General features: G+C 42.7%; 1 protein-coding gene across 1 annotated transcript in view; it reads right to left on the bottom strand.

Annotated features, from left to right (window-relative positions):
- SERPINB5 (serpin family B member 5) overlaps window positions 1-14,449 on the bottom strand; it is a 44,426-nt gene that overhangs the window by 7,191 nt on the left and 22,786 nt on the right. Inside the window, exons 3-6 of the mRNA XM_068236788.1 lie at window positions 11,324-11,461; window positions 6,118-6,235; window positions 2,814-2,950; window positions 1,613-1,780 (exon numbers count right to left, since the gene is read on the bottom strand). Coding sequence (XP_068092889.1) covers window positions 1,613-1,780; window positions 2,814-2,950; window positions 6,118-6,235; window positions 11,324-11,461 — 561 coding nt within the window. The remainder of the gene's footprint in view (window positions 1-1,612; window positions 1,781-2,813; window positions 2,951-6,117; window positions 6,236-11,323; window positions 11,462-14,449) is intronic.

Raw genomic sequence — 14,449 nt, 5'->3', positions numbered from 1 at the left:
CTAATGGAGAAGCATGTGATTTGTTTTGATCAGCTGATTGATTTGAAAAGCTCTAATACGTTGTGATCACATCCTGCTTTAGCACATAATCATAACTAGTGAATGAGAGACTTATATATCTATCACCTGACTGATCACATGCCTCTCCTTGAGTTCTCCTAGACATGACCATCACTACTGTTTACTAGGTATGTTGATTTCATGCAAATGTATGCAGCTTGAAAATGGACCAATCAAATGCTGAAACAACAGTATACGATTGTCCATTTTCAAGATGCATGTATTTGCAAGAAATTAACACAACAAATCTGCATCAGCTGTAAATTATTTGGATCTTATTGACTGCCACATTGATTTTTGTTGTTATTATTAATATTATTTCGTATTTATATAGCGCCAACAGTTTCCGCAGCACTGTACAGAGTATATTTTTTCGTCACTAAACTGTCCCTCAGAGGGGCTCACAATCTAATCCCTACCAAAGTCATATGTCTATGTATCTATCATGTAGTGTATGTATTGTAGTCTAGGGTCAATTTTAGGGTAAGCCAATTAACGTATGTGTATGTTTTTTGGGATGTAGGAGGAAACCAGAGTGCCCAGAAGAAACCCACACAGACATGGGGAGATCTCAGTCACAGAACTATGACAACATTGATTTTCATGTGGCCAGTTTAAAATCCAAATAGTTTATTACAGTATTACTAAAATGCTCTTTAAATTGCTGTATGAGAGGTCGATCTCCTCCTGTGCCACTAAATTCTGTATTTCTAATCTTTTAAAAGATCATGTTCAAAGGAATCCTGGTAGTTTCACCAAAGAATGTTATATCTAGTCTAAACAACCTTTCCTGCCTCTTACTTGTTGTGCATTTTTAATACCTTTGAGCTTGCAAGCAGCAGTTAAAAGCAACAGTTAGTTGGGAGGGTGAGAAAGAAAAGTGTACACTCCCTCAGGGCTCTTTCACACTAGGGGCGTTTTCTGCCTTTTTTCAAGCGCAGACAATTTTTAAAATCGTCCACAAAACGCTTGTTCAATGAATCACTATGAGAAGGTTCATATCAGCGCGGTTCGTGCGATGTGCGTTCAACAAAGCGGTGCCTGCACCATTTTTGGGGCGTTTTTGCTATAATGGAATTTATAGGAAGAGTGCTAAACGCTCACAAAACCGCTTTATGCTGCGATTGTGTTCATGTTTTTTAGAATAAATACATTGTATTTATTATTTTCCGGGTCAAAGAGTTCACTTCCTGACTTACGTCTGGGAGTGAATTACAAAACCGCTCTGGAAAAGCACTTAGAAAAGCGCCTTTACCAGAAACACAGCGCGCAGTGGAGTGCTGGGAGGGGGAAAAAAGCGCACAAACACACAAAACGCTTGTGTTTACGTTTTCGATTTTAGGTGTAAATGAGGCCTCACAGATATTTCTGAATTCTGCAGAGATCATGTAGTTTTAATTTTGCTTTCTCCTTTTGGGGATCTAAAATAAAATGTAGACTTATTTGTATTAACATTTTCCAATTCAAACACTGTATACTTTGCCTTATTAGGTATTCAGAGAATACTTACAAAATGTTTCAGATGATAAAGTAATAATGAGAATATTCTTACCTTTTCTAGTCCAGTTGTGTCATCTTCAATAGTTTTGGGCAGTAAAATGAGCATATTCATTTGTTTGCCTTCAAATGGGATGTCTAGGATATTCAAGTTCAGTTCATTCAAGGATCGATAGGCAAGCCGTGCCTCTTGTTGCATCATTTGCACCGGCTTAGTTTCAGTCTAAACAAGAGAATTCACACATTATGCATTCTCAACATTCTATACTCTCACACTTGTGTTAACTAAACAGTTCTCCCAAATACAGAATCTGGATGATTTGCAACAATAGCGACAACAGTTCAACAATAACAACAACAGTAGCAACACTTTTCACATCTAAATCAGTCAAGGTGACTGTTTTCAAAACTATACCAAGACCTGTGGCATGGAAGCAGGCCTGGATTTATATAACAGGAGCCTATAGGCGCAGATGCCCTGGCGCCCTAGACCTTACCCTCCATGAACCTACAAACACCTGCTGAACCGCATCACAAACGTGCTGGCCAACCCATCTGTCACTTATCCTTTACTTCCCCCGCCCATCATAGGTAGCTACAGGTATCCCTTAGCATTAGGTAGCTAGAGGAACCTCCGTATTAGGTAACTGCCCCCCCCCCCCAGGTATTATGTAGTCAGAGGTGCCTCCTACTGCAGGGCGTTCCTGTCAGTGGAATGCTGAGAGGTGGGAGAATAACCTCTCATTTACACTCTGCTCAGGACTCTGCATAGGGAAGGAGGGAGGGAGGTACTAGGGGAGGGAGTGAGCTGCCTTTCCATCATCAGGCGCCTGTACGCATGTGTCTACATTGCCTTATGGTAAATCTGGCCCTGCATGGAAGAGAAAACCCAGACTCTTTCAGAATTCCTGTTTTTTTTCCCCAACCATTTTCATTTTGATAAAAGCAAACCTTTAAAACATCGACACATTTTTATTATGTCCTCTGTCTGTTTCTGTGGGCTTCCTTTGAGTGATCTGATATCCTTCCAAAAACCCCAAAAATATACTGAAAAGTTAACTAGTTCCCCCAAAACTAGACTTAGATAAAGGCAGGTATATTAGTCTATGTGGGGAGCATTAGACTGCAACCAGTGCTGACAGAGTCTGTCACATGACTGTGCCCCCTTCCCTCATGCCATTCATTGCCAAACTGTCACTATTTCACATCTTGGCAACATTTTGGGATGACTGCTAAGCAAATTAGTGGGCTCATACCTTGCTAATTTGAAAATCGGTTTCTTTTGTGTCAGTAAATTTGTACTGCCAGGATCCCTTGAGACATGCAGCTCCAAGCAAAACCATATTGGTACTCTCGCTCAAGGAACCATCCTCCAGAACATTCTCTATATGACCTGCAAATAGAAACATTGGAAGATGATTTTTTGTGTTTTAGTGGCTAGAACTCTAGGCTCACAGTATTGGGGTCCCATGTTTTGGTTTCCAGACTAAACACTAGCTGCATAGAGGTTGTGTGTCCTCCCTTTGTTTCATTCATTTTCTCCAGGCACTCCATTTTGATCCCACATTTTATTTAATAAGGGAAATGGCAACAGGCGTAATACACTACTGTAACCAGTCAGCTTTCACTATTTTGGTAACTCTGAAATGAGAAACATGATTCTTGGCATGAGTGAAATCTGTGAAGCAAGTTTCATGGCAAATCAGGTTGATTCACTTGCTCTAAAGTCTATGCAAACCTGGGGCCTAAATAGGCCAACAAGGAGTTTCTTTTCTACATCCAGCTGGGTGTCCTCTGGTATCTTTGCAAGGGAACCAGACCATAAAGAGCCTGCCCATAAAAACCAGTAGGAGTTAGGTCATCCTCACCCCTTTATAAGGGGGGAAGTGCAAGGGTTCTCTCATTCTATTTGCTGCTTTCACTTTGGCTTTAGAGACAGAGAGTTACAGGGATAATAGTTTTGGATTCACAGGGTCAGTGAGTGTATAAGGACAGTATTGAATGGGTTTTTGGCCGTACACACTAAACAGGCAAAAGCCACCACACACTATACAATTTTTTTAACTTTAACTGAAAAGATTCAATTCAAAAATTACTGGTTGATTGTAACATTTGAAAAATTTGACCAATGTACTACACAAGTTTGTTTAATTTCCCCCCAAAATGATTGAAAACGCTGAAAAAAAATGTCAAGAGTCTATACATTAAAGAGAATCTGTAAAAAAAATAAAAATAAATCAGACCCTGGGGGTACTTAAATTCACACTGAGTGAGTTGCAGTGAGTTTTTAAAGTGGACTCAAATAAAAAATACAAGATTTCAGAAATAAAATCGATTTTCTAAATTGTAATAATAAATAGCAGCCTTTTTTTCAGCTGCATGATAACAAATATAAAATATTTTACATTTATTGGTGGAAACCCTCCCTTCCTTTCATATTGCCGGGACAGAATCCGTCAGACTGTTGGAGTAGGTGGTGTCCGCTAAAGGAGGAATTGCTAATTGCTGCCACATGTATAACCCTAGTTGACAAAAGAGAAGGGTGCAAAGCATGCACTGAAATGCTCATAGGCTTGAAGGAGTGTTTATTTATCTTTGTATGTGTCAAAATGGTACAACTAAAGAGGTAAGTCCCGCCCGCTGCCGGCTGCCCGCACATTACTTCTGGAGGGGAGAGTGAGGGAAGGAGAGCCCCAAGGTGAAAGGGGGGGGGAGATGTCCGCCCTCCCCCACCGCTGCTCACAGCTCTCCTTCCACTCTGCTGCTCCCCTCATGCTGGGGGGACATGATTACATATACTGGGCACATATACCCCTGGCTACATATAATGGGGACGTATACCCCTGGCTACATATACTGGGGACATATACCCCCTGACTACATATACTGGGCACATATACCCCCTGGCTACATATACTGGGGACATATACCCCTGGCTACATATACTGGGGACATATACCCCTGGCTACATATACTGGGGCACATATACCCCTGGCTACATATACTGGGGACATATACCCCCTGGCTACATATACTGGGGCACATATACCCCTGGCTACATATACTGGGACACATACATCCCTGGCTACATATACTGGGCACATATACCCCTGGCTACATATACTGGGGACACATACATCCCTGGCTACATATACTGGAGCACATATACCCATGGCTACATATACTGGGGCACATATACCCCTGGCTACATATACTGGGGACACATACATCCCTGGCTACATAAACTGGGGCACATATACCCCTGGCTACATATACTGGGGCACATATACCCCTGGCTACATATACTGGGGACACATACATCCTTGGCTACATATACTGGGGCACATATACCCCTGGCTACATATACTGGGGCACATATACCCCTGGCTACATATACTGGGGACACATACATCCCTGGCTACATATACTGGGGCACATATACCCCTACCTACATATACTGGGCACATATACACCTGCCCTGCCTACATATACTGGGCACATATACCCCCTGACTACATATACTGGGCACATATACCCCTGGCTATATATACTGGGCACATATATCCCTGACTACATATACTGGGGACACATACCCCTGGCTACATATACTGGGCACATATACCCCTGGCTACATATAGTGGGACATATACCCCTGACTACATATACTGGCACATATACCCCTGGCTACATATACTAGGCACGTATACCCCTGGCTACATATACTGGGGACATATACCTATGGCTACATATACTAGGCACGTATACCTCTGGCTACATATACTGGGACTACTATACTCATGGCTACTTATACTGGGGACACCTATAGACCTGGCTACCTATGCTGGGAGTACCTATTTTAGGGGAACTGCTGTCAGATTATCTGCATTTTTGTGGAACCGCTGTTATGTATTTTGGGGAACAGCTGCCAGATTATGTGTATGTTAGGGGAATGGCTGCTGCCAGATTACGTGTATTTTGGGGAACTGCTGCCAGATTGTGTGTATTTGGGGGACCACTGCTGCCAGATTATATGTATTTTGGGTGTTACGTGTATTTTGGGTGATCCGCTGCCAGGTTTCACGTATTTTGGGGAACTGCTTCCAAATTATGTGTATGTTGGGGGAACTGCTGCTGCCACATTGTCTATTTTGGGGGAACCACTGCCATATTATCTGTATTTTGGAGGAACTTCTACCAGATTATGTGTCTTTTTGGTGAAATGCTGTCAGATTGCATCTATTTTGGGAGGATACACTACGGCAGAGCTCAAACTTCCCCGGCAGACCTTTTACATCACTGCTAAGGTCATGTATATTTGGCCCCACCCGTGACCACGCCCACATTATGCTTGACCACGCTATTTTGGCCGCGTTTTTCGAGGTGAGTCCACTCACTTCTTTTCCCAGGACCAGACCCCTGGTATTCATTTTACAAGTGTCTGTTTTTACAACTTTCATCATAAAATAATACAGGAACAACATACAGCAATGCTACTCAAGCTACTGTGTAACAAACGTTATATGCAGTGAAACGTTTAGAGGAAGTGTTAAAATTGCTTACCCTCTGTAAGTTCTTTTATTGATGTGTTTATCTGGTTTCTAGCCTCTTCTGCTCGACATTTAATATCAATCATTTCCAGTTCTGATGAATATGTTTTTTTGGTTGCATTGATAAATTCCTGCAAATGTTTACATTAATAAGTTATATCTAACGCAAATAGTTCAGTTTTTATTTCAGTATTTGATTAAAAATGCATATTAGCAAAGTGCTAATAAACACACCAATCTAAAGGTGGCCATACACTAGACATTTTTACCCATCGATATCTGGCATCTTCAATCAATGTGATCGAATCTGCTAGAAATGTATGCTGCAAACAATGCTTGACCAATTTCCATCCGAAATCGATTGATGCGCAGGATGGACATTTTTTCGTAATCATTGGAAGGTCAGGAGCGCTTTGCTAGTGTTGATTTGGCAACAACCGATGCAGAGCGTTGCCAGCAGAACTATAACTCTCACCTGTCTTGCCAGCAGGTGTCCTCCCATGTCTGGATTCTTTAGCCCATGCTGTGGGGCTCAATCTGATGTCCATCTATAGGTGTTGGCCATCTTTAGACTATTGTTTAGTAAGCATCTATTGCCCAGATGTGTAATGTGCCAAGAACAAGGAGAACCTTGTTGCCCTTTGGTGTGACTGGAGTACACTATCTTTCCATTCTGCTGAACAGAGTACAGTGTTTAAACAATGCTACATTACAGCGCATAACCAATTTCAAGAATACCCCTCTTGGGTATGCTTAAAAAGAAAAATTTTATTTGCACCACATAAATCTGTTTAACTTATAGAAACCCTGTAACAAAAAAAAAAACCCTCTGAGGGATACTTACTTCGGGAGGGGATAGCCTCAGGGTTGCAATAAGGCTTTCCCATCCTCTGTAGCTTGGGGGAATCCAGCACTGGCTCCCCCCGAAACCTCCTCGACAAAGGCTGACAAGACAGCGCAATGGCTGACTTTCCCGCTGCTGTCCCCGTTGCCTCTCCTTCTTGCGCTGCTTCCCCTCCTGCTCATGGCCTCTATGGGAGGCCTTTGTGACACCCCCTCCATTTCAGTCACCCAGTGCGCCATGCCCCAGCGCCCAATGGTAGGAACGCCCCTGTCTGGCGGCCATTTCTTTTTAATCATATAGTAATTCCTATGTGGCTACAGGAGAGCAGAGGGGGTGGACGAGTAGTGACACAGGTCAGCTCTAAAAATTGGCCTATGGGCCGCATGCAATTAAAGTGGATCCGAGATGAACTTTTACTGATTGCATAATTGTGTTCCTTTCCTATTGTTTATAGGGCACTCCTCAAGACAAATACTTTTTTGTTTTTGTTTTAATACTCTAATTCCCTATAAACTAAACAAGCCATGCCCATAGGTTTTCAGAGAGCCAAGGCACTTTCAGACAGTAGCAAGGGCTCATGGGAGCTCAGTCTGGGCAGGAGGAGGGGGAGGTATTACTAGCCAGAGATTTCAGACGCAGAGGGGAGTAGGGAGGAGGAGGGGGAATTAGGTTCTTTTGCTCAAGATGCAGATAAGCCTGCCTCTGTGTAATGTTTACAAACAACATGGCTGCTGTCATTGTATCACAGGAAGAAATAATCATATTCTATTAAAGCCACTGGAAAGAGGCTGGGGGGGGGGGGGGGGGGGGCATGTTTGGCCCTCAGGCTGGACATTAAATAACCCTGATCTAGATATTTCATTCTGAAGTTGATTCCTTTATCTCTTAAGGCTTATGTCTCCTTGCTATTTTTCACTTTATCTATAAAATTATTTTTTTGAATGTGCCTTATGTATTATTATAATTTTCTGAGATACTGAATTTTGGGTATTCATTGTCTGTATGCCATAACAGAGCGAAAATAAATAAACACTTGAAATACATCAATGTGTGTGTAATTAATTTCTTTAATAATACATGAATATCACTTTTTGAGATTAATTTGTGACATAAATTCTGATATTCTAATTTATTAAGATGCACCTGTATATCTTGCTTTTAAGGTCAAATAGGTTCAACTCCGCACCATAAATTTAGAATGCCATTACCTAGCAGGCCTATCCAAAGTAATAAAAAAAAATGTTCATACTAAATCAAATGTATAAACAGCATATGTACACAGTGAGTAAATAGATATATGATTGACTGTTATAATGTGCAGATTTTTGTTCTAATATTTTCTTATGTAGTTGTATATAATTAACACCATGATATTGCTGTGCAGCCCTCTATTTGTGTTTTAAAGAGAAACTCTGACCAAGAATTGAACTTTATCCCAATCAGTAGCTGAAACCCCATTTTACATGAGAAATCTATTCCTTTTCACAAACAGACCATCAGGGGGCACTGTATGGCTGATATTGTAGTGAAACCCCTCCCACAAGAAATAAGTACGTACTTTTGGCAGTTTCCTGTCTGTGAACATTGCTGCATTGTGGGAAATAGCTGTTTACAGCTGTTTCCAACTGCAAAAAAAGCATGCAGCAGCTACATCACCTGCCAGCAGTAAAGGTAGCCATACACTGGTCGATTTGCCATCAGATTCGACCAACAGACAGATCCCTATCTGATCGAATCTGATCAGAGAGGGATCGTATGGCTACCTTTACTGCAAACAGATTGTGAACCGATTTCAGCCTGAAACCGTTCACAATCTGTGGTGGTGCTGCCGCCGCTTCCCCCCGTCTCGCATACATTACATGCTCCGCCGGCGTGACTCTCGGGTCTCCGCTCTTCTTCTCCGCTCTGGTCTGGTCTCCGGCATGCTTCCCTTCTTCCTGTCTGGGGGAAGTTTAACCACTTAAGCCCAACTGGACGAGATTTCTCGTCCAGTTGGGCTGCGCGCACTCCCGCGGGTCGCGCGCGCTCCCGCGGGCCCCCCCGTGCGCGCCCCCGCTGCTGCCCGTTAGCTCACCGATCAGTGAAAGGGATTATAAATCCCTTTCGCTGATCGGACCCCCCCGGAGAAAAGCCGACAGCGTCTCTTCAGACGCTGCAGCTTTTCTGAGCTCTGGGCTCCTTTCTTCTGCCTGGGAGCGAGATCGATCGCTCCCAGGACTTTTTGATTCTGGCCATCTTGTGGCCAAATAGCAAATTGCACCTAAAAAGAAATTTTTTTTACAAATAAACATATAAATATATAAAAAAAAAACCCTGTTTACCTCCCACACCAAAAAATACCCACATACAAGTTTAAAGTAAAAAAAAAAAAAAATTACAATAATAAAAAAAAAACAAAAAACATAAATAGTTACCTAAGGGTCTGAACTTTTTAAATATGCATGTCAAAGGAGTATATCAATATGATTTAATAAATTATGGGCTTCTAAACAGTGATGGACGCAAAACGGAAAAAATGCACCTTTATTTCCAAATAAAATATTGTCGCCATACATTGTGATAGGGACATAATTTTAATGGTGAAATACCCGGGGCATATGGGCAAATACAATACGTGAGTTTTAATTATGGAGGCATGTATTATTTTAAAACTATAATGGCTGAAAACTGAGAAATAATGAATTTTTTCCATTTTTTTCTTATTCTTCCTGTTAAAATGCATTTACAGTAAAGTGGCTCTTAGCAAAATATACCACCCACAGAAAGCCTAATTGGTGGCGGAAAAAACAAGATATAGATCAATTAATTGTGATGAGTAGTGATAAAGTTATTGGCAAATGAATGGGGGGTGAAAGTTGCTCGGATGTAAAAAAATTTCAACCCTTCGGGCTTAGGTGGTTAAACAGTAGAGCGCCCTCTGCTGTTTAAACTTCCTGCCGGGACAGGAAGAAGGGAAGCATGCCGGAGACCCGACCAGACCAGAGCGGAGAAGAAGAGCGGAGACCCGGGAGTCGCGCCGGCGGAGCAGGTAATGTATTGCAGCTCTATTGCGTCGGTCGTCGGGCACTCGAACGCCGCTAGCGATGCGCTCTTTACCCGCAGGCGATCGACGGTTATTTTCCGCATGGCGCGATCGACGGGATTGGACGGAATGGATCGAAATTCGTCGTGTAGCGCGAACGATTGGCAGCAGATTCGATCCCAGTGATCGAAATCTTCTGTCGAAACGGCGGCAAATTGGGCCAGTGTATGGCCAGCTTAACCACTTGCCGACCGCGCACTCATACCGCGCGTCGGCAAAGTGGCAGCTGCAGGACCAGCGACGCAGTTCTGCGTCGCCGGCTGCAGGCTAATTAATCAGGAAGCAGCCGCTCGCGCGAGCGGCTGCTTCCTGTCAATTCACGGCGGGGGGCTCCGTGAATAGCCTGCGGGCCGCCGATCGCGGCTCGCAGGCTAAATGTAAACACAAGCGAAAATAATCCGCTTTGTTTACATTTTTACAACGCTGCTAACAGTAGCAGCGTTGTACCAGATCAGCGATCCCCGGCCAATCAGCGGCCGGGGATCGCTGTCACATGACAGGCAGGAGCCTGTTAGAGGCTGCACAGGACAGATCCGTTCCTGTGCAGCCTCGGATCTCCGGGGAAGGGAGGGAGGAGAGGGAGGGGGGGAATTTCGCTGCGGAGGGGGGCTTTGAGGTGCCCTCCCCCCGCAACACCCAGGCAGGCAGGAGCGATCAGACACCCCCAGCACATCATCCCCCTAGTGGGGAAAAAAGGGGGGCGATCTGGTCGCTCTGCCTGGTGTTTGATCTGTGCTGGGGGCTGCACAGCCCACCCAGCACAGATCAGCTAAAACAGCGCTGGTCCTTAAGGGGGGGGGGGGGGGGGTAAAGGGTGGGTCCTCAAGTGGTTAAACATTTCACCATGTAATAAATGTCGGAATGTAAATCAGGGATTTCAAAGATTTTACAATGGGCAAACACTGACTAAATCATTTATACATAATTATTGTAAAAATGAAGCACTTTTTTATTACATTATTTTCACTGGAGTTCCTCTTTAAGTGTGTATTTTATTGTGTTGTGGTTTTTATGTTTTTATGTTATTGTACTCACTGTACTGTAAATGTTGTTTAGACCTTCGACATAGTAAAAGCATTTTTTTATATTTCCTCTTAAGATGTGCATAATAATTTATTGAATATGGTAGCACAATGGGCGCATGTTCCAGCCCTCTTTAGCTGCTTATGTGCTTTGAGTAACAACAGGAGAAAAATGCACTATACATTTTGACTCATTCATAGTTGTCTGGTCACAATTACCGTATTTTCTTTTCACATGCACAAAATGGACTTTCTATGCAAAAATGCTTACCTTACTACACGTATGACTATTGTCGACAAAAAGCCTCTTGACAACTTTAAGTAGAGATGAAGAACTCATTTTGGCAATGTCTGAAGACATTGTTTGAAATCCAAAATCATAATCATTGACTTTTTCAAAGTGCAGTACCTGGTACAGAAAGAGACATTGATTTATAAAATTGTAATGGAGAGTCATGCCTAAGTTACATTGGCATTGATCTTACTAAAATGGTCAAGGTAGTTTCTCAGTTCATATTTAAAGAAAGCAGCCCTTACTTTCCAAACATTTGAAGAGAAGAGAAAGGCAACACAGTGCTTAGAAATGCAAAGGCCCCGTCATTTGTTGAACAGGAAGGTATGAAGAAGAAATCTGCACACAGGCATAGGGAACAACCAGTGCTGAATTTATTCTCCCATCACATACACGTGAAAAATGATGTCCAACCTGCAATGGCCTTGTTTATGTGATGGGACAATACATTCAGCTCTGGCTGTTCCCTAAGCCTGTGTGCGGACTTCATCTTCATACCTTTCTGTTGGATAGCCCTGAAGCCCAGCACCAGCATCCATACGCACTGGAGTGCTGTCCTTCTACATTTCTAGAACAGGAACTTCTAATTTAGTATTCCTTGCCTTGTTGGGACACAACAGTACTATGTATGAAAATGGCTTGCTTACTGTTTGCGTATTTTGCGTATTTGCGTATTTTGGAAATGCAAGGCCTGTGCAGTAAGCAAATGGAACAAACATGTATAGTTAAGCAATATGTGGAAACCTATTTGTATTTGTTTTTCTACTTTAAAGTACCTAGTGCATCAGAAGATGATTTGTAGCGCTGGGAGCAACAGTACTTAGTGTTTCTTTTTTTCAGTTTAATCATATTTTATACCATATCAGGGAAATAAATACCTCAGGTATATGTCTTTATTGCCTATACATTACATTAGACCGCTGACCTTTAATAAAGTGGCCACACAAGCAACTTGGTCAGAAAAAAACGCTATTAACATGTACTGGTAATTATATATGGCCAGGCCAGATCTTTACTTTACCAGTATTGTCTAGATTAACTTGGACTAGAATAAATAATACCATTACTGTAGAATTTAGGGTCAGATCACCCAAAAGAATTTTAGGCCAGTTTACCCCTTATCTACCATGCAGGTTAGTACTGGCAAGGAGGGAACTTGCAAGACTGCGGTTCTGCTCCCTGGCCACTACTAGCCACTACTAGCCCAAAAATGTAAAATGTAAAATACATGTAAGCAGGGTCGGACAGGGACACTGGGGTCCCACCAAAGAAATTTCAACCTGGGGCCAACACCTCCCATGATTGCGGTGAAAAAAGGGCGTGACCATGCACCGGAAGGTGGGCGTGGTCATTATGTATTATGGACAGGGCCAAATGTACATGATCTTAGCAGCATTGTAATTCGGAGACACTGCTGCCCAGCAAAACTTTGCATAGAGTCCCCTCCTTCAATATAAAGTAATGTCCTACCTTGCAGAGGTTGCGACTGCAGAGGTTGCAGAGGTTGCGACCGCATCGGGGCCCTTGGGCCAAAGGGGCCCCGAAGGGCCCTCCCTCAACTACATTATTACCTCTCTATTGGTCCTTTGCTCATAATAATCACTTCTGTAGATACTTTGAACAGTGGTAATCATTAACAAGCTATTTCTCATCCCCTTCTTGCACCTCTGACACTGTAGTTGTCATTGGCAGGTTTTGGTGCGTCGTATCAATTGTTATGTATAGAGTGCTTGGGGGGCCCCATTGTAAAATTTGCATCGAGGCCTACAGCTCCTTAGCTATGCCACTGCTCTCAGCATGAGTGATTACAACACTGAGAAGATAATTTTTGTGCTACAGGCAGCAATTGGAGCTCTGTCAGACAAGGAGGGGGGGCCCACCAGAGACCTGGAGGGGGGGATCACCGAGGGAAAAAACTGTACTACTGTGGCCCAGTCCGACCCTGCATGTAAACACACACAAATAGGAAGTACTTTTCTTCCAGAGTGAAAAGACCCATACATTACTTTTCTCCTATGTTGCTGTCACTTACAGTAGTAGTAAAAATCTGACAGAACCGACAGGCTTTGGGCAAGTCCATCTCTTCATGGGGGATTCGCAGCATGGCTTTTGTTCTTTATAAAGACACTCCCTGAAAAGGATTTATGCAAAGCTGCTGTCCAGACTCACTGCTTGCTTCACACTTTTTTGTCAGTTGGACGCAGCAACTGCCATTCACTAAGTGCTTTTGAAAATAAAGAAAACCCTGAGAACCCCCCATGAGAAGATAAGCTATTCCAAAACCTGTTGGTTCTGTCAGACTACCTACTATAAGTGACAGCAACATAAGAGAAAAGTTATGTATGGCTCATTTTACACTGGCGGAAATTTACTTTGTATTTGAACGTGTTTACATGCATTATAAATTTTACAATTTTTGCGATAGTGGTCCTTTAACATTAAAGTTGTACCTTGCAAAAGAGGGTGTAAGATCCTTCCCCCTCGTACAACAGACCCTTGTCTCAATGTTTGGGAGTCTTTGCAGGAAACCTAGAGACATTTGCTTGTACAGTATAATAACAATATGATAACATTGTTTTTAATTATCACAAGCAAAAATGAGCTTTTGAGGCACAGTGTAGGTTGGAGAGGACCTACTGAGTAGGAGAAGCTAGGGAAGGTGTGTGTACATGGCTGTGCTTGTGTGTGTCAAAGTTTTTGAAAGAGCCCATCTCCACTTTGTTTAGGGTGATTTACTAAATGAGAAATGCAATGAAGATCAGTAAAGTTTCACTTTAACAATACCAACTGTGTTCATATTTTTGTAAATCTCTGTACACCCATCACATGTTTGTTGCAAACACAAAAACTGTTTACTGTCTCTTCATTGCAAGTTCTTGAAACGTGATGTCTTCCCTTGTATCTAGATGTCAGCAAGGTAATCAGAATAACATATATTTCACTATAGTGCATGCCATGCAAGTTGCCTTTCACCTTCCACTTGTGTCTGTGTATTGTGCAGAGAGTGTCCCCTTCCTCCCGACATCGATGTGTCAGCCACTGTATCTCCACTTTATTTTGCTTCAGAAACACCAGGGGAGGTCCTGCACCAATGGTATCTTCTGC

This window comes from Hyperolius riggenbachi, chromosome 5, assembly GCF_040937935.1.
Source record: "Hyperolius riggenbachi isolate aHypRig1 chromosome 5, aHypRig1.pri, whole genome shotgun sequence".
Classification (NCBI taxonomy): domain Eukaryota; kingdom Metazoa; phylum Chordata; class Amphibia; order Anura; family Hyperoliidae; genus Hyperolius; species Hyperolius riggenbachi.
Note: the sequence above shows the minus strand (reverse complement) of the source record. Positions and strands in the feature narration are given on the sequence as shown.